A 21,512-nucleotide genomic window follows, 5' to 3' on the forward strand; every position below is an offset into this window, starting at 1 on the left:
AATGGCCCCCTATATAAAGCACCACTTTTGGTTTGTTTGCCCTTAAACATACTATAGCCAAATCTTTGTACTTACACAGGTCAAACCTCAAGTTATACCCTTCCCTCCTCCTTCCCTCCTTTCCTCCTCTGCCCTCACTTCCAACAATGATGCGCCTTCGCACCCAAAGGTCAGAGTTCAAGAGGAAAGGACGTGGACTGTGATGAAATCACAGGCAGAGTTTGGGATAGGGTCAGCACTCCAGCGATGGCCAATCAACAGCACTCTAAGCCCAGAATAACCAATCAGAGCACCAGTCAAACCACCGCCACCGCCAGTGACCCCGGCAGCTCTGCCCAGTTAGGCAGACACTGTGCTAGGGTTAGGGATGAGGGCTGGGAGGATGAGGAAGAGGAGGCAGACCAGGAGGCTGACCAAGTAGATGGCACCTCCACTTGCTCCCAAACACCCACCTACGACACTGTCAGCCCATATTCTGAGGACCCAGATGTAGTGATAGAGGACGAGGAGTATATTGAGGATGGATGTGACGTAGATGTAGAGCCAGATCCAGACCAGGACAGTCATCACAGGACAGGAGGGGGACAGAGAGGGTCCACAGGGGGCTTTGAGCCAGGGAGAGGGGGACAGAGAGGGGCTGTAGCGGGCTGTAGGAGACCGAGAGATGCCACTGACCATGGGAGGGGCAGGGGACGACATGGGGACAAACCTCCAGCTACCCAGCAGGAGCAGACCCAGAGCCAGAACCAGACCAGGGCTCCAAAAGGAAGACCTCCTACCCAGAACAAGACTGGCAAACTGGGCAAACACACACAGGTAGAGACCCCTGGATGATGGGGGTGGTGATGGGGATTATGACAATGATGATGAGGACAATTATAATTTTGATGAAATCAATGACAATAGACAAGATAATAACTATAACCATGATGATTGTGATATACATTTGATATTTTCAGACGTATGACCTGTGTGTGACCCCACTGGAAGTCAACCCTCTGGGCCTGTCAGGTACGCAGTCCGAGAGTGCCATCAGCAGGCACGAGATCACCAGTGGGGAGCGGTTCTTCTACGGGGCTCACATAGGCAGCGAGACACGCAATGTAGAATTCAAGAGAGGAGGAGGTCAGGGTCATAGGTTATTGGCACCCTCGATAAAGATAAACCAAAAAATTGTATGAAATAAATAATCCAATACTGAGCTATATTGTATGAAGAAAAAAAAAGGGAAATTATATTATTTTTTACTCATACAATTGCTCAGAGAAAGAGATTTTTTAAATTGTATCACTAAAAGAAAGGTTTGCCACCACTGTTTTCAGTACTCCGCCACCCAAGATAACAGCACTGAGCCTTTTCTAAAAATGTTTTATGAGATTGGACAACCCATTGGGATGGATCTCAGACCATTCCTCCATGCAGGATCTTTCCAGAAAGCAAAACATTGTGAAAGCAAAACATTCGATTATGTTAGGACAGCACCTAAATAAGAAAAACCACACAGCCATTTTCCAAGCAAGGAGAGACGTCACAAAAACCAGAAATACAGCTAAAATTAATTACTAACCTTTGATCATCTTCATCAGATGACACTCCCAGGACTCAATGTTACAAAATACATGTATGTTTTGTTCGATAAAGTTCATATTTATATCCATAAACCCCATTTTACATTGGCGCGTGATGTTCAGAAAATGTATTCCCACCAAAACTCCCGGTGAATGAGCACATCAATTTACAAAAATACTCATCATAAACTTACAAAATTTACAACAATTATGGAAAGAATTATAGATATACTACTCCTTAATGCAACCGCTGTGTCAGATTTTAAAATAGCTTTTCGGCGAAAGCACATTTTTCAATATTCTGAGTACAGAGCTCAGCCATCAAAGCAAGCTATACAGTTACCCGCCAAGTTCTGGAGTCAACTAAACTCAGAATTAGTATTATAAATCTTCCCTTACCTTTGCTGATCTTTGTTGGAATGCACTCCCAGGACCCCCACTTCCACAAGAAATGTTATTTTTGTTCGAAAATACTCCATATTTATGTCCAAATACCTCAGTTTTGTTCGCGTGTTCAGATCACTATCAAAAGGCATAGCGTAAAACAAGAGACAAAAAGTCAAATAGTTCCTCTACGTTCGTAGAAACATGTGAAACAATGTTTACAATCAATCCTTAGGGTCTTTTTTAACATAAAACGTCGATAATATTCCAACCGGACAATAGCGTATTCATTACAGAAGAAAAAGAAGAAATGACGCGCCAAACGTGCCCGCGCAGTAAACAACTCACTGGTCCCAGGCAGTCCACTGATTGACTGAGCTCCTATTCTCTGCCCAGTAACAGTAGACGGATGAAACAAGTTTCTAAAGGCTGTTGACAGCCAATGGAAGCCTTAGGAAGTGCAAAATGACCCCACAGACACTGTAGTTTGAACAGGGATTAGATAGAAAAACTACAAGTCACTTCCTGGTTGGATTTTTTCTCAGGTTTTTGCCTGCCATATGAGTTCTGTTATACTCACAGACATCATTCAAACAGTTTTAGAAACTTCAGAGTGTTTTCTATCCAACTCTACTACTAATATGCATATCTTAGTTTCTGGGAGTGAGTAGCAGGCAGTTTACTCTGGGCACGTCAGTCATCCAAGCGACTCAATACTGCCACCATCCATAAGAAGTTATTAACTTGATCACTCTTTTGTAACAGAGAATTTTCCTGCTGCATCAGGAAATTCAAATGAGCCTCGTGAGTCCCTGTTAAATAGCAGTTCTTCTCTCCATGCAGGGGCAGTCGAGTCATGGGGTTCAGGGCTTGCTATCCAAATGATTTCTCTCTCACTCTCTCAAACGTCCGGCCTAGGTCATATGGTTAGTGCTATCTGGGATCCTTGGGACGTCCCTACCATAAACTCTAACCATAAACCTTACCTATCCCCAACCCTAACCTAAACCCTTAGCTTAGCCAAGTTAAATAAAGGTTACATTTAAAATGAACCGCTTTAAATGTTAACTTCACTGGGGGGTAGGAACGTCCCAAGGATTCCAGATAGCATGGACCTATGTCCTATTATTGCAATATTCAAATGCATAAAAAAGTATCTGAAATGCAGCCATACACCGCTGTTTACATATTGGTCTCCACTAGGCTACGACATACAAGTGTCAAGTGTATGCTAAGATAAAAAATGAAGTTCCAACGTGGCCTAGGGTGGTCTAGCAGTTAGGCCCAATGTCTTCAGCGTGGCTGAGCACATATTGACCTACTGTGTAGGCGTGGTTTTTATTCCAGACCACGCCGTTCTGACACAAATAACTAATTTGACTTGATTTATTTACACATTTCAAGTATGGAGAGTCCAGAGATATTTTATCCCCGGTCTTGATAAGAAATGACAATGTCAGATACTTTTGGGTAACATAAATAGGAAGCAAATAAAATAATAACTATAGGTTACACCGACATTGGTTTCCATTCATACAAAGTGTCATTATAAGGGAGTGTTCGAAATGTACACAATTGATACATGCTTTTTCAATTTCAGTCAGGGGGAGGGTTTAGTATTTTTTATTTAGTCCAGGGGGGGTGGGGTCATTTAATTTGTAAACAATTAAATGCCATATTGCTCAGTGTTTGAAAATTAGTTGCTTATTATATCTCGATGTGTGCTCGATGCTGCCCCTCATTCCTGATTCTCTTCTGGGCGTGCAGTATCAATTGTGCCTAGTCTCAATCAAACGATCCTGTAATGGTCTGGGTGTAGCTGGTGCAGAGGAGTCAGGCGCAGGACAGCAGAGATGAGTAACACAAGTAACTTTACTCACAAATTCCAATAACATGTTGTAATACCGAGCCCACAAATACGGACCGAACATACATAAAACAATCACGCACAAAAACCATGGGCAAAACAGAGGGTTAAATAATGAACATGTAATTGGGGAATTGAAACCAGGTGTGTAAAACAAAGACTAAATAAATGGAAAATGAAAAGTGGATCGGCGATGGCTAGAAGGCCGGTGACGTCGACCGCCGAACGCCGCCCGAACAAAGAGAGGGACCGACTTCGGCGGAAGTCGTGACAGATCCATAGCCTGTACAATTGGCCATAGGCCTAGGCTATACGAGGAGCATGGTCAGAGATGCAAAGGGCAAAGTTATATTTGTAAGGAAATGTTCTTCCTTCCTGAGTTTTTGCGCTGTTGGGATGGTGTAAAACTAGGCTATACTGTATTACACACTGCAATTGATAAGCTATCCCAATCATGAGCCCTGCTCTTGTTGATGTAAGCCTCTTGTGCTGCCTAACCAATGGCTGTGCTGTGTACGGTGGCACTTCAGAAGGCGAGTCAAAGGGTTCTTTCAAAAATACTTTTTTATTTGCACAAAAAATGCAATATCTGTGCTCGCTGACTAGGCCTACTGATTTCCTGTTCAGTTAGAGGGAGAGTGTGAAGATGAGAAAGAAGACTGGAGTTGATTTTGCTACTGCTATTATTGATTTGAATAAAAACAATATGCTTTGTTGCCAATAATGAAGCTGTTTATAAGAGTTATTAACTTCACAATAAGCCATATTCAAGTAATTTACATAACTTACATTACTATGAAGCGGCAGCCGTGGAAATAGACAGCGCCTGAGTGCTGAAAGGCTAATTCGAGAAGGCCTAATTAATTTAAAGAGTCTTCATTTTAAATTGATTTTAGGCTACTAACAACAAGCGGGCTTTGTGTTGGAGCCTATCTTTTCCTATTAAGAAAAAATAGATAGGCCTACCTGTTGGACAGACGAAATTATAGTCTACTAGTATCCACAGACTTTGTCAGCCAATTCCTTCAGTCACCATGCACTCCTTAAATATCTCACTGTCAGTGAAGGGCTTGGTGTATTTGTATTTGTATGTATCATTGATCCCCATTAGCTGCTGCCAAAACAGCAGCTACTCTTCTTGGGGTCCAGCAAAATTATGGCAGTTGGCATGTTAAGTTATAACCAGGGCTTGAGGGGGTATCTGAGAGTATTGTGGCTTTTGTTAAAGAACATTTCTAAAAGCATAGGTCTAGCTTAATAAAAATGGACCTGATTATATAAAGAGATCTATAATGACGCTTTATTCAGCAATGCTTTATGCTAGAAACAACCTGTAAAATGCTGTGGAAAGACGTGACTCTGATACATATGGGATATATATTTGGTTTGTCTCTATGACATTCAGAGGCTGCGCTACAACCTTCTATAGCCGAGGAGACAGAAAAAGAATGTCTGATTCTGTCACTATCAATTGATGTTCAACATATCAACAGGCTATTAAACTACATACTAACTCTAAGTCAGTCAGGAGGAAGCCAGGTAGCCTAAGAAGGAATGAAAATGAATTATTTAGGCTATATTATTATTATTATTATTTCAAGGCTATAAGCTGTCATTTAAGATATAAATTGTGAAACATTTGTGACACGCAACAGAACTCAGCATTTCAATAACAACAACAGCACTTCAACAACATGCCTATAAGTTTCGCATTTAGAATATATAAAATGAAATGTAAAAAAAGTATTTATTCTAATTAAATTATAATGAAACGAAAAATGACTCATTAGGCTATAAAGTCATTCTACAATACCTTTGAATTCACTTTTAGAAACACATGTTTGGTCAGTCTTTGGCTTGAGGATCATGCAGTGATCTATGCATGCCTATTTTATTAATTTAACGTAGCAGATGATCTAATGCCCTAATCACAGTCAACACAAATCAATTTTGTAAGAACAGTATCATGGAATAAAATACAATATATTTTTTTTAAATGATAGTTTCCCAAATGAAAAAAAGTGCATATAGGCCTACCTGATGATATGTGGCTGCTGTGTTAAAAAACAAATGGCTTTTTCTTGAATTCATTGATGATCAGATACTTCAGTTGTAACTGGTTCTTAGCACGTTTCCAAACTTAGACTATTCTCTTTTTTTAGCAATAGCCTGTAGAGAAATCAAAACGTGTGTGGTGCTGCAGCATGCGCTCATTCGCTGTCAGGCTCTATTGTGGTATTAAAAAAGATTCTGCATGTCTCCAGTATTGTAAAATAACGTAGAATCGCATGAAATGCATTTATAAAAGGCCGTTTTTTCTCAGTCCGCAAATAAGATAATAGATTCAGGCAGAAGGACAACCATCTCTGCCGCACTCCACCAATCAGGCCCTTATGGTAGAGTGGACAGACGGAAGCCACTCCTCAGTAAAAGGCACATGACAGAAAACTTGGAGTTTACCTAAAGGGGGTACCTAAAGGACTTTCAGACCATGAGAAACAAGATTCTCTGGTCTGATGAAAACAAGATTGAACACTTTGGCCGAATGCCAAGCATCACGTCTGGAGGAAACCTTGCATCATCCCTATGGTGAAGCATGGTGGTGGCAGCATCCCGCTGTGGGGATGTTTTTCAGCGGCAGGGACTGGGAGACTAGTCAGGATCAAGAGAAAGATAAACGGCGCAAAGTACAGAGAGATCCTTGACGAAAACCTGCTCCAGAGCACTCAGGACCTCAGACTGGGACAAAGGTTCACCTTCTAACAGGACAACGACCCTAAGCACACAGCCAAGACAACGCAGGAGTGGCTTCGGGACAAGTCTCTGAATGTCCTTGAGTGGCCCAGCCAGTGCCCGGACTTAAACCCGATCGAACGTCTCTTGAGAGACCTGGAAATAGCTGTGCAGCGATGCTCCCCATCCAACCTGACAGAGCTTGATAGGATCTGCAGAGAAGAATGGGAGAAACTCCCGAAATACAGGTGTGAAAAGCTTGTAGTGCCAAACCTAATAACACGGAACCCAAACCGGCTGCGTGCGTGCGCCATCGTGCGCCATCGTGCATAAATGTATTTTGTCCCCCCACACCAAACGCGATCACGACACGCAGGTTAACATATCAAAACAAACTCTGAACCAATTATATTAATTTGGGGACAGGTCGAAAAGCATTAAACATTTATGGAAATTTAGCTAACTAGCTTGCACTTGCTAGCTAATTTGTCTTATTTAGCTAGCTTGCTGTTGTTAGCTAATTTGTCCAGGGATATAAACATTGAGATGTTATTTTACTCCACCAATTAATCCACACATAAAGCAGTCAACCGAATTGTTTCTAGTTGTCTCTCCTCCTTCCAGGCTTTTTCTTCTATTGACTTTATATAGCGATTGGCAACTTTCATAAATTACGTGCATTACCGACACTGACCTCGTTCGTCTTCCAGTCACCCACGTGGGTATAACCAATGAGGAGACGGCACGTGGGTACCTGCTTCTATAAACCAATGAGGAGATGGGAGAGGCAGGACTTGCAGTGCGATCTGCTTCACAAATAGAACTGACTTCTATTTCAGCCCTTGGCAACGCAGACGCTCGTTGGCGCACGCGAGCAGTGTGGGTGCAATAATTGAATAATATAGATTTCTACATTTATTTTGCAATGCTCGCGCATGCAACGTGAGCGGTGTATTCAGCCTGTAAGACTCAAGGCTGTAATCTCTGTCAAAGGTGCTTCAAAAAGTACTGAGTCTCATAGCAAAGATTCTGAATATTTATGTAAATTAGGTATTTCTGTTTTTTATTTGTAATAAATTTGCAAACATTTCTAAAAACCTGTTTTTGCTTTGTCATTATGGAGTATTGTGTGTAGATTTTAGACTAAGGCTGTAATGTAACAAAATGTGGAAAAAGTCAAGGGGTCTGAATACTTTCCGAATGCACTGTATAGTTTACGGAATGCTTGTCAATTAGATAAATATTCCTTAGTCGGTTATAAAAATACTATGTTGTTGCGATTACAATACCAATCAGAGGGTGAACATATCTCGAAGACACAGGAGGCTGCAGAGGGGAGGACGGCTCATGATAATGACTGGAATGGAGTGAATGGAATGTTATCAAACAAATGGAAATAATGTGTTTGAGTTCGATTACCATTACATAGTGCCGTTCCAGCAATTACCATGAGCCCGTCCTCCCCAATTAAGGTGCCACCAACCTATGCTTGAAGACTTTGGTTGCAAGAAGGACTAAAAGACAATTTATGCTTGATCCGAGGCCAAATTGAGCTCTGTACTGCATCGCCGTGTGCCTCCAAGATTTTGTAACAATGCGGAGGGCTCCGTATAGCTCCGAAATTGACATGACTGGTTGACGGTAGAGGGGGGCAGGAGGTCCTGTATAAACACAAACTCACTTCCTTGACATCTTCCTTCACATCAGTTCTGCACTGCTCTGCGAAGCGCAATAAGTCCCAGGACCGAGTTTGGGAAACCCTGTTTAAGGGAGCAGTAATGATGTGACCAATAATGGTTGCAATTGAGATCAGCTGTGCAGGTGAATTTAGAGCATATTGATTGATGGTTTAACTAGACATCAGCTGGTGACAATCTAGTGCTCTATAATCTATTTATTTGATTATATTCCAATAGGCTACATTCTGTAGGCTACCCCTTAGCCCATGTGTCAAACTCATTCCAGTGTCTGAGTGTTTTCGCTTCACCCTTGTACTTGATTGATTAATTAGGGTCACTAATTAGTAAGGAACTCCCCTCACCTGGTTGTCTAGGTCTTAATTGAAAGGACAAAACAAAAACCCGCTGCACTCGGCCTCCGTGGAATGAGTTTGACACCCCTGCCTTAGCCTATCCATTGTCACATAATGAAAGGTGTGATAACTGATAGGTTACTGCAGCATTTCCCAAACTCGGTCGTGGGGACCCCAAGGGGTGCACGTTTTGTTCTTTGCCCTACACAGCTGATTGAAATAATCAAAGCTTGATGAATAATTGATTATTTTAATAAGTTGTGTCGTGCTAGGGCAAAAAAACAAATGTGCACCCCTTCGAGTCCCGAGGACCGAGTTTGGGAATTGCTGGCTACTATGTTTCCCTGGCTGAGTTGATTTGGGCCATCAGTGGATTGACAGATGTAGGCCTACTGTAGAACTATAAGCTTTCCTCCAGTGTGGATGCTCGTCCACGTTTTATAGTTAGGCTATGTATAATTTGTCAATATAGTTCTGGTCTTTGGTGTGGATTGAAAGCCTGTGTTGTGTGGCTTTGATATTTCATTTCGTAAAGAGGTTTATGCATTTGAGCCTACCCAAAGACGATTTCATTGAGCTGACACACTTTTCTTTTATGTATAAATTATCAGACTATTTGTTTTACTTCACAAAATAAATGCAATGAACTTGTTGGACTAATTTAGGCGCAGGCTGGTCACTATATCCGTTTACCCGGCATTCAGCGCAGGTGGGCCAGAGCCCCACTTGTTTTGAGCCCTACCTGTTTAGCTAAAAATAAAAATAAAATAACGGGCCTGTTTTGCATGTTATTTTGGTATTCATTTGTGTTACATATCAGTTTGCAAACAATGTAAAAAATAAAAAATAAATCCTTGAGTTAATAAAGCCGCATACTCTCTTTCTTGAGTAAGGCAACTCCAAAATGCAGGTGTTTCAGAGTAGCTCAGTGCTTTCTGTGGTGGAAGGGCAGCCAGCAAAAGCACAGGCACTGGTCATTTTCTCTAGTTGTGCTGTAATTGGCTCAGTCTTCTGTCACTCACGGGGACACTACGTCACCGCAGAATCTACAGGGAGAGCCTGGCAGTTCAAGACCCCTTGGGTGCTTCCATAGATTTACATCAGAATTCAAGAAGGCTCAAGGTCATTGGCTACAGATATAACGTGATTTGACGTAATTTTGTCTACCATAGCTTTGATTGGACTGATCATGTTAACGTCTTACTTTCAAAATCTTAGCTAGCTAGCTAGGCAAGCAGTCATCATCATGAATCATGTCGACACTCTACTGGAAAATCCCTTTCAATTCTTGTTATATGAAGATAAATGATAGATAAAACGTATCAGTGCTCCTCGGCCATTGGACATAATAAACATTACACAACAGGTCGGAAAGCTTAAATTCAACAGAGTGGTTTGGAAGAAATCAGTGGCTAACTGCAAGCATTGCAAAGCAATCATTATTTTGCTTCCCCTGACTGCTATTCGATGATGAGGGTGTGTGGTCCAAGTCTGGGTTTAAGGATTTAAAAAATCTGTCTGAAAGGGTCTCTTTTCCAAGTTTAAAATGATAAACATTCACACACAACACCATGGGACGGAAAAGGTTGAATACATTGGCCGTGCTGTCAATCGAGCATGATTTATGCAGCGTTCAAAACAACTAGGAATTTAAAACGGGGAAATCTCAGACTTCAGTGCCTTCAAGATAACTGGGAACACGGAAAAATACGTTTTGAATGGTCATCCAACTCGGAATTCCAAGGCGGAAACTTGGGCCTCTTTCTAGAGCTCTGACTCTCCTACCTGAAAATTACTGACGTCATGATTCAACCAGTTTTTTTCCCCGAGTTCCCAGTTGTCTTGAAGCACCATTAATCCAGAGAATGGCAGACTTTGAAGACAAAGTTTGCCCACAAGAAGGACCGCAGCACAACCTTCCTGTTCAAGTGAGCACATCACAACAACTGTGAGTCCAAAAATGTGTCTTTTATGCATTGGTGGAAAAAGTACCCAATTATCATACTTCAGTTAAAGTATAGATACCTTAATAGAAAATGACTCAAGTCAAAATGAAAGTTACCCAGTAAAATACTATTTGTGTAAAAGTCTAAAAGTATTTGGTTCTAAATATACTTAAGTAAGAAAAGTAAAAGTAATTGATCAAATATACTTAAGTATCAATAGTGAAAGTAAAAGTACAAATAATTTCAAATTCTTTATATTAAGCATTTATTAACATTTCTTTGTGTAGCCTATGCAGCATTACTAGTTAGTTATTGTTTATGACCCTCTCATGATAAATATTTACTTTTGGGGATTACTTAGATTACATTTTCGATTACATTTAGTTACATTTAACTGGTTTTAACAATGCTGAGGTAAACACTAAGAATAATATGAATACTGATGAACATGGCTGCATCGTTTTTTATTATTTTGTTTTAAGCCTTACCCAAACCAAACCTTAACTTTAACCACTCAGAATGAACGTCTAAACTGTTAACCTTTCTGTTTTAACCCTGTAACCACTCGGAATTAACCCTGTAGCCACACAGAATTAATGTGTAAAAAATAGACTGTCATCCATGAGTCAAAGGGCAGTGCGCTGGATTCAAACTCATGTCAGTGGCTGTAACCACTGGACCACACAGGCACAAAGGAAACTAGTAATTTATTCTGCCTATTGCTTGCCTTCAACATAATAAAACAATTGATTAAAAAAAATACGATTTTCCCTAACAAAAAATAAATGTCCTGGTAATTGGTAAAGTTCATGATGCCGTTGACCTTAACAAGGGAAGTGCCCCAGGACCAGTGAAAGCAAAATAGCCCCATAACATCAAAGATCCACCACCATATTTTACAGTAGGTATGAGGTTATTTTCTGCATATGCATCCTTCTTTCGACACCAAACTCACCATTGGTGTGCGTGGCCAAAAAGCTACATTTTTACATCATCTGATCATAGCACCGGTTCCAATCCAAGTGCCAATGCCGTTTAGCAAACTCCAGGCATTGTTGGTTGCTCTCAATAATTACATTTTTCTGGCAACCCTTCCAAACAGTCTATTGGCATGGAGGTGGCTTCTAATTGTAGATTTGGAGACCCGAAGATGCGACGAAGTTATGTAATTCTTCAACTATAGCCCTTAGACTTTTGTTAGCCTCCCAAACCATCTTCCTCAATGTGCGTGGGACAAGATACACATACGTCCAATACCAGGCAAGTTTACCACTGTTCCATTGGTTTTAAAGTCCTTATAGTTGTTGCACTAATAGTGGTAAGTGGTATATTTAATACTTTCTTGGCAATTTTTTGTACCCATTGCCTGATTTATAAAGGTCAACAACCATGTCTTTTATCATTTGTGAGTTCTTTGCCTTTTACCATGGTGATGGATGACAAAGGGATTTGACATGCGTGTTAACTAACTTTTATACCCCAGTGAAACAGGAGGCCATAGAAGGCCACAATACAGTTCCTTAAACTGAGATTCACTTCAAAAAGAAGAATGTGAATGCAGATTTGTTTTTATTTAAAATGTATCTTAAGGGGTGACAATTTTGACACCTATCTTTGAGAAAAAAAGTATTACTTGTTAAACAAAATGTATTTCTCTGAGCAAATGTATTAGTATGAAATAATATAATAAAAAAATATATCTAATTTATTTTATAGAGTCTAATTTGCTCATCTTTATCAAGTGTGCCAATAATTTTGGACCTGACTGTATTTACCATCGTAATACAGAAAAGGAAACAATACATTAACAGTAGAAAATAAACTTTCCATCCTCCAGGAGAGTACCTGCGCTCGTCGTTCCGTGCCCACCTGCGGCGCTACGCCTGTGCCTTCCTGAACAGTGGAGGGGGCAGCCTGCTGGCGGGGGTGGATGACGACGGGGTGGTGAGTAGGACACTAAATTAATACACGAAGACTCCTTAACAGGTAATCAAATTGCTACCCGGACTATTTGCAATGTGTCCCGCCATCGCCCTCTTTTACGCTGCTGCTACTCTCTGTTTATCATGTATGCATAGTTACTTTAACTATACCTACATGTACAGTACATATTTCCTCAATTAGCCCGACTAACCAGTGCCCCCGCACATTGACTCTGTACCGGTACCACCTGTATATAGCCTTGCTACTGTTATTTTCACTGTCATTTTGCTCTCTTTTTTTTCTTTACTTATCTATTGTTTACCTAATACCTATTTTTTACTTAAAAATTGCACTGTTGGTTAGGGCTTGTAAGTAAGCATTTCACTGTAAGGTCTACACCGGTTGTATTCGGCGCACATGACAAATAAACTTTGATTTGATTTGAAGAATGGATTGAATAAAATGTCATTGAATATAATAGCTTGATAAACAAATCAAAACAGAATGTAATAAAGCTGTATCGATTTGATTAAAAACATAACCATCAAATGGATCACTTCCATCCGTCCTAGGTGAGGGGTCTACGCTGTGACCACAGACAGGAGGACCAGGCACGGCTGCTGGTGGACTCTATCCTAAAGGGCTTCCACCCTACCCTGTTACCACACTCCTACACCCTGGCCTTCCTCCCAGTGGTCAGACTGGGGCCCGAGAGCCAGAATCTGAAGGTGCTGTCTGTCTCCCTATCTGCCTGTCTGGTACTCTGGTCACTATCCTGTCAGTCAGTCTCTTACCCAGTCTCTATTATTCCACCTCCAGGTGCTGCGCCTCACCCTGCGGCCCCCCCCAGCCCTCACCCAGCAGGGCCTTTACCAGACCGACCAGGGAGAGGTGTTCCTCAGGAGGGATGGCAGTGTGGAGGGACCGCTGTCTGCTAGCGCCATCCAGGAGTGGGCCAGGCAGGTATGTAGATATTAAGACCCATTAAATAGTTATTTTATGACGGGGTCATTGTGGAGGCATATTAGGTAGTTGATACACAGGAGATTAGGAAACTTCTATCAGATGACTTACAGAAGTGTGACAAGTAGTCTTATTTTATCTTAGCACTGGATTATCTTATTTTAGCTTAGTTTAGCTATAAATTGTGGTAGCAGCATTCAGCTAGCAGGTGACGGCCTGTCTCTCTGTCTCCCCCTAGAGGTGGAGTGGGGAAGTGAGCCGTCTGCAGCACCGTGTGGAGGTCCTTCTGTCTGAGCAGCGACTGCTTCTGCAGGATATACGCCAGCAGAGCCAGGCCATCGCTGCCCTGCAGAGCGCACAGACTCAGGCTCCGTCACAGGCACAGGGATATACACAGGCTCCAACACAGACACACTTACATGTACACACACACACCCAGGCACGGGCACATGTGAAGACACCTGCAACTGAGAGCCTTGGGGACAGGCTGATGCAGATTTTAGGGAAGGCAGGGCGAGCGACACCACTAAACCGAGAAGTCCCTTCAGTCACCCCAGCAACACCCAGCTCAGCTCTGCCGCTGGTACCCTTCATGGCCCCTGATCTGGACTTGCTCCGGGAATCTCCAGGCAGGGCCCATCTCTGCCCATCTCTGTCCCCAGGGCACAACCAAGGCCCTGGACCCCCACACTGCCCTCAGTGCCAATGTACAGAGTGCAGATCAAACATCTGCAGACTGATGTGAATGAATGGCCAGGTTCAACTTCCAACCTTCTGAATGTCGATAGATATAATCCACCCTTCCACTGAAATACAACCCATCTCCCTCAGTCACTGACTAATGTGTTAAGTTTTCTCTCTGGAAGCTAAAACATATCTCTAGTACCTCCAACACACCAATGAGATGAGCAGTAGGCATTACAGTGCTGCCTTGTCTGCATTATGCTGCAGTGTTAGACCACATACACCAGGTGGCAGCAGAGACCAAGCCCTCCCTCTCGGTCATCACTAGTTACCACAGCCGCAAAGTCATAAACCCCACCTATTTCTACCATTTATTTACTTCTTAAAATGTGATTTTAATCCTAACCTTAACCCTTAACCACACTGCAAACTTTATGCCTAACCCTAATCTTAAATGAAGACAAAAAAGCATATTTTTGTTTTCATGAATTAGGAAACATACAATCTTCACTTTGTGGCTGTGCTATCTAGTGGAAACCCTCCCTCTCTCCATTCTCTCTGTTGTCATTTGGAGGTAATGCCCACTCATTAATGTGATAAAGGGTCTGAGGATGAGTCATGAAGAGGGGGTGGGAGAAATTAAACTGTGGAAAGATGAGTGGTGGGAAGGGGAGAGTTCCAACAGAGGAGAGATGAGGGGTGGGAAGGGGAGAATTCAAACAGAGGAGAGATGAGGGGTGGGAAGGGGAGAATTCAAACAGAGGAGAGATGAGGGGTGGGAAGGGGAGAATTCAAACAGGAGAGATGAGGGGTGGGAAGGGGAGAATTCAAACAGAGGAGAGATGAGGGGTGGGAAGGGGAGAATTCAAACAGAGGAGAGATGAGTGGTGGGAAGGGGAGAATTCAAACAGAGGAGAGATGAGGGGTGGGAAGGGGAGAATTCAAACAGAGGAGAGATGAGGGGTGGGAAGGGGAGAATTCAAACAGAGGAGAGATGAGGGGTGGGAAGGGGAGAGTTCCAACAGAGGAGAGATGAGGGGTGGGAAGGGGAGAATTCAAACAGGAGAGATGAGGGGTGGGAAGGGGAGAATTCAAACAGAGGAGAGATGAGGGGTGGGAAGGGGAGAATTCAAACAGAGGAGAGATGAGGGGTGGGAAGGGGAGAATTCAAACAGGAGAGATGAGGGGTGGGAAGGGGAGAATTCAAACAGAGGAGAGATGAGGGGTGGGAAGGGGAGAATTCAAACAGAGGAGAGATGAGTGGTGGGAAGGGGAGAATTCAAACAGGAGAGATGAGGGGTGAGAAGGGGAGAATTCAAACAGAGGAGAGATGAGGGGTGGGAAGGGGAGAATTCAAACAGAGGAGAGATGAGGGGTGGGAAGGGGAGAATTCAAACAGAGGAGAGATGAGTGGTGGGAAGGGGAGAATTCAAACAGAGGAGAGATGAGGGGTGAGAAGGGGAGAATTCAAACAGAGGAGAGATGAGGGGTGAGAAGGGGAGAATTCAAACAGAGGAGAGATGAGGGGTGGGAAGGGGAGAATTCAAACAGAGGAGAGATGAGGGGTGGGAAGGGGAGAATTGAAATGAGGAGGGGCGTGGAGGCTGCTTACATTACATGTTTTTTCTCATATTGCTAGGAGTCTGCCTGTCTGTATCTGCCATAAAAATGAAAAAACGTATCTGTCTTTGGACTGCTGCTATAGCCTGCCTGATTGTCTCCCCGTCTGCCCACTGTCTTTCCCTATAACTGCTCCGTTCAAGGTTTAGAATCCATTCAAGTCATGTCATTTTTAGATTTAACCAATAGATTATCCCAACAGTATCTATCTTCTCAAATGTAAAACAGACCTCACTGTCTGCTTCCTGTTATGGTTCAAAGTTTCATGTCACATATCCTGTTCTGTTCTCCTTTTCTGCCACACTAAAAACATCTGCACTGTTTTTCATGTAACACTGTCTGTTACTGTGGTCATCCACAGACCCACTTGGAACCTACTTGTGCCTCACAATTTAGACTCCCCCACTCGATTTCATTCTTTCTTTCTTTCCTCTTTTTTGTCTCCTATTTTATGTGTGTGTGCACTTACAGTGCATTCGGAAAGTATTCAGACCCCTTGACTTTTTCCACATTTTGTTATGTTACAGCCATATTCTAAAATTGATTAAATTGTTTTTTTTTCTCCTAGTCAATCTATCGCAATTCCCCATAATGACAACGCCAAAACAGTTTATTAGACATTTTTGGAGAAAAAAAAAGAATCACATTTACATAAGGTATGAGGTCAGGGCTTTGTGATGACCACTTCAATACCTTGACTTTGTTGTCCTTAAGCCATTTTGCCACAACTTTGGAAGTATGCTTGGGGTCATTGTCCATTTGGAAGACCCAATTGTGACCAAGCTTTAACTTCCTGACTGATGTCTTGAAATGTTGCTTCAATGTATCCACATCATTTTCCTTCCTCATGATTCCATCTATTTTGTGAAGTGCACCAGTCCCTCCTGCAGCAAAGCACCCCCACAACATGATGCTGCCACCCCCGTGCTTCACGGTTGGGATGGTGTTTTTTGGCTTGCAAACATACCCCTTTTTCCTCCAAACATAACGATGGTCATTATGGCCAAACAGTTCTATTTTGTTTCATCAGACCAGAGGACATTTCTCCAAAAGTACGATCTTTGTCCCCATGTGCAGTTGCAAACCGTAGTCTGGCTTTTTTTATGGCGGTTTTGGAGCAGTGGCTTCTTCCTTGCTGAGCGGCCTTTCAGGCTAAGTCGATATAGGACTCGTTTTACTGTGAATATAGATACTTTGTACCTGTTTCCTCCAGTATCTTCACAAGGTCCTTTGCTGTTGTTCTGGGATTGATTTGAGGTCTTGGCTGATTTCTTTTGATTTTCCCATGATGTCAAGCAAAGAGGCACTGAGTTTGAAGGTAGGCCTTGAAATACATCCACAAGTACACCTCCAATTGACTCAAATGATGTCAATAAGCCTATCAGAAGCTTCTAAAGCCATGACATAATTTTTGGGAATTTTCCAAGCTGTTTAAAGGCACAGTCAACTTAGTGTATGTAAACCTCTAGCCCACTGGAATTGTGATACAGTGAATTATAAGTGAAATAATCTGTCTGTAAACAATTGTTGGGAAAATGACTTGTTCATTCACAAAGTAGATGTCCTAACCAACATGCCAAAACTATAGTTTGTTAACAAGAAATTTGTGGAGTGGTTGAAAAACAAGTTTTAATGACTCCAACCTAAGTGTATGTAAACTTCTGACTTCAATTGTATATAGACAGGTGTGTGCCTTTCCAAATCATGTCCAATCAATTGAATTTACCACAGGTGGACTCCAATCAAGTTGTGGAAGCATCTCAAGGATGATCAATGGAAACAGGATGCACCTGAGCTTAATTTCGAGTTTCATAGCCAAGGGTCAGCATACTTGGCTATGAAGTTTTTGCTCATTATGGGGTATTGTATGTAGATTGATTAGGGATTATTTTTTTTAATCCATTTTAGAATAAGGCTGTAAAGCAACAAAATGTGGAACAAGTCAAGAGGTCTGAATACTTTCCGAATGCGTGTGTGTATGTGTGTGTGTGTGTGTGTGTGTGTGTGTGTGTGTGTGTGCGTATGTGAGTTTTTACGTGTCTACTGACCAGCATGTTTGTCTGTCTGGGGCTGAGTCATATTACTGTGTAAACCGCTTCAACTCTAACCCACGTACATGCATGTTGTCATTAAAGGGGAATGCTTCTGGCAGGGATCAGACTTTACGAGGCATAACCAATGCAGTACGTAGAGACCATAGTGTTTCCAGTGTATGTGAGTGGTGCACATGTGTTTCCGTGTGTGAATACAGTGGGCCTTTGGGCCATGGGTGTGTGTGTGTTAGTTGTGTACACTGTTGCCACATCCTCACATAGCAAGGCTCTTGAAATCTTAACTTCTGATGTGGCCAGACACACAAACACACACACACACAGAAAATAGGAGAAAAAAAGAGGACAGAGAGGGAGAAAGAGAGAGAGAGAGAATGAGAGTGGGGGAGTTAATATTGTGAGGCGTACGTAGGTTCCCAGTGGGTCTGTTCCTCTCACCAGAGGAGTGAATTTGCATGGCTGAGTCAGCATATGCACTTGCACCACACGGAGACACTGCTCAGAAAACCCCCCTTTTCCATTGGCTGGGGGTGACTCATCGTTAGGCTGCGCGGGTGGTTTACAGTGCTCTATCTGCAGTTCATTGAGTGTACATTATGATGCTATGTGTGTGTCTCTTGGGAAGCCTGTCCCAGAGATTGGTAGTGTAGTGTGAATAGGAGGCAGGAATCTCATGGGTGCTCTTTCACAAGGAATTCATCAAGGACAGCTAATCATGATGCTGTAGACGTTGATTCAGAAGGCTTTCTTTGGCCATCCTAAGTTCATTCTTGTTCTCTACCATTGCCATTAATTTAATGTACATATTATTACAGACAGTATTGAAACCCATCCTCAATTTGTCATCTTACCAAAAATACAATAGTCTAGGCTAGATCTTGATAAACACCGAAATGACAGCACCCGTGTTGTTTTGCTTTTCAGTGATAAGTCGGCAGCCATTGCTGCTCAGTCGACCATTTCTTATGATCACATCATCACGCAAATCCCTACAGATAAGCAATTGTTCTCAATAGCCTCCTCAGCCTCATTTACTTTGTTCCACCTGTCCATGTAAAATCTCCATTGTAATTAATTGGTTACCATGCCTGTAAAGAGATCATTGATATTAACTATGTGGTATAAGATACAAGTTTCAAGTTTTTAATGTCACATGCACAAGTACAGTGAAATGCCTTTCTTGCATACAAAATGGCTGTTGGTAGAGTGGGGTTGTGCTGACAGTGTGATGGCCCATATGGTTGTTTGTCCGCTTATGTGACGTTCAAGAGAAAGATATTAGTAACTGCTGCACACACAAACACACACTGCTGCATTCCAATCTAATCAAAATGACAAAGTGGCCTTGGAGAAGAACAGACAGTGGTATTTGAAGACCGCCATTCAGTTTAACAGGGAGCTTCTTTTCTTCTCGCTTTCTTTCTCACTCTAGCCGAGCCCAACCGTGCCTTGAGCCGGCCTGCCTGGGGCCTGCCTGCCTGGGGCATGCCTGCCTGCCTGCCTGGGGCATGCCTGCCTGCCTGGGGCCTGCCTGCCTGGGGCCTGCCTGCCTGCCTGGGGCCTGCCTGCCTGAGGCCTGTGTGTGTGTGTGTGTGTGTGTGTGTGTGTGTGTGTGTGTGTGTGTGTGTGTGTGTGTGTGTGTGTGTGTGTGTGTGTGTGTGTGTGTGTGTGTGTGTGTGTGTGTGTGTGTGTGTATATACCCCCAATGTAAAACAAGACTCTCAGGAAGACAATGAGGCCCTCTGACTGCTACTATGTCACTCTGTCTCTATTCTGACAAACACTTCTTCATGCCAACTCGATAACAGGGTTTTTGATCCCTACTCGAATCCTCAAAAGAGAGAGTACTTGGAGATGTGACTGAAGGATCTTCCAGTTCAGTTCCTATATTGACTAAATCAATTGGAATTGACCCCAACCGTGGAAGTGGATGTTGGTTAAGGCTACCACCTTGCACACCCATGTCCTAGAAAGGAGTTATTAGTCTTATTTGTGTCAGTGCTGTTGGCCAATGAGCTATACAAAAAAAGGAAAACAAGACCAATACATCACTGATGTCTAGCGTCCACACCTACCATGTCTGGAGACTCCGCCTATCAGCCTGTCACTGATCAGACAAAGGCTAGTGACACACAGTCAGCATGGCTGGCTCAACCCTGGACAACACTGACTCAACAGTGAGTCAGTTACATATGTCTAATTTGTTATTTTACACTGGAGGGTGGGTTGATGGTCGAAAGAAAATAAAAGCGTCTGGATAAATGTGGTTCAATTCAGTAAGTGACCTGAATTTCCAATTCCATATGTCCTCATTGAAAAGCAGAGGTAGACAGACAGATTGACACAGACATACAGAGATAGAGAGAGACACAAACAGACAGACACAGGCAGGCAGAGAGACAGGCAGAGAAGAAAATATGAGAAGATATTTGGTAGGGGTGGCCTTTGTCAGAGAGAGGGAGAGTCCTCAAGGACACAGTATGCCATCCATGGGAGTCAGGCTGAGGTATTGGAGTGGGGAGGAATGGGGGAGGGAGGGGGTGAGGAGAAGGCAGGAGGGGGAGAGGGAGGCCTGCTGACGCATTTAGGAGCCGTTGCAGGGTGCTGGTGACGTCCAGACAACCATACAGAAATCACAGAGACTGGAGAGATGGCTTCAGTCCAAATACTTGTGTCTGGTGAATCGTGCTGATTCCTGGCTAAAGAAGAAAAAGAGAGAGAGAGAGGGCCCTTAAATTGAATTGAATTGAGAGGGGGGAAACGGATAGAGGAGAGAGAAAAGGGGAGAGATAGAGGAGAGAGAGACAGAGAGAGAGGAGAAAGCTAAAGAACTTCGGACTTCTCTCAGTTTAGCAATACTTTAATGTTTCACAAGGAGTAAAGCTGGTTACATAGGGGTTTCATGTGCACGAGCCATAAAATAGGGAAGGTTGTGTGGCTGCAAACTGTTCATAAGACGTGTTAGAGTAGACACACGGGTGACTGTAGCACCAACACTTTGCTGTAAAGATATTTACTTTTCCCTGAAAAAAAGCCAATGTCATTGTACATTTAAAGGCCCTGGCTGTATATGGGTCTTTCCATCAATAATGAGGCCAATATGTGACATTGGGATAAACATTTAAACATTGTAAAAAATATATGCAAATAAGCCCATAACTCCAACAACAACATAGGCCTAGGATTACATTCTTTAAGCAGGGTTCATACAGACATACAGACATTCAAGGACTTTCACTAACTGTATTTTTTTCAAGGACCTCAATGTTATACAATTGTATAATTTACATAATTGTACATATAGGGCCCTCAAGGTAGGCCTATTCCAGTATTTTTTGAATTTCTGAGCTCCAAATTAAAGTTCAAGTTGGCCAATTCAAACGCCTTATGCTGTTTAAAATGTATTTGTCATGCTACTTCATTACCAGATCATATTGTGAACAAGCCCAATAGACTATGTAATTTGGTTGTCATTATATCCATAGCCAAGGGAAGATGTTTGGGGGTGCAGGGGGGGGACCGATTTAGATATTTTGCCTGCGCTACAGATGGTTCTATTGGTCCACTAATAAAGGACTAGTAAAGGCCCAGTGCACTACTTTTGTATAAAAACAAATAATATAAAAGAAATACAGTACCAGTCAAAAGTTTGGGCACACCTACTCATTTCAGGGGTTTTCTTTATTTGTACTATTTTCTACATTGTAGAATAATAGTGAACACATCACAGCTATGAAATAA

At 42.5% G+C, this 21,512-nt stretch overlaps 1 protein-coding gene across 1 annotated transcript; it reads left to right on the forward strand.

The window, feature by feature from the left end:
* The first annotated feature begins 246 nt into the window (after nucleotides 1-246).
* On the forward strand, nucleotides 247-14,254 carry LOC115175459 (uncharacterized). The gene is made up of 6 exons (XM_029734693.1): nucleotides 247-816; nucleotides 954-1,125; nucleotides 12,368-12,474; nucleotides 13,026-13,181; nucleotides 13,273-13,416; nucleotides 13,655-14,254. The coding sequence occupies exons 1-6, from the start codon at nucleotides 247-249 to the stop codon at nucleotides 14,159-14,161; spliced, it is 1,656 nt and encodes a 551-aa protein (XP_029590553.1). The 3' UTR covers nucleotides 14,162-14,254.
* Nucleotides 14,255-21,512: the final 7,258 nt, after the last annotated feature.

Source organism: Salmo trutta, chromosome 36 (genome assembly GCF_901001165.1).
Source record: "Salmo trutta chromosome 36, fSalTru1.1, whole genome shotgun sequence".
NCBI lineage: Eukaryota > Metazoa > Chordata > Actinopteri > Salmoniformes > Salmonidae > Salmo > Salmo trutta.

Bases quoted from the DNA above. Each gene is read 5' to 3' on its own strand.
- LOC115175459 (XM_029734693.1), top strand. From the start codon at position 247: ATGGCCAATCAACAGCACTCTAAGCCCAGAATAACCAATCAGAGCACC. The intron at 1,126-12,367 runs GTCAGGGTCATA...TCCATCCTCCAG, and splicing joins AGAATTCAAGAGAGGAGGAG to GAGAGTACCTGCGCTCGTCG. The intron at 12,475-13,025 runs GTGAGTAGGACA...CATCCGTCCTAG, and splicing joins GGGTGGATGACGACGGGGTG to GTGAGGGGTCTACGCTGTGA.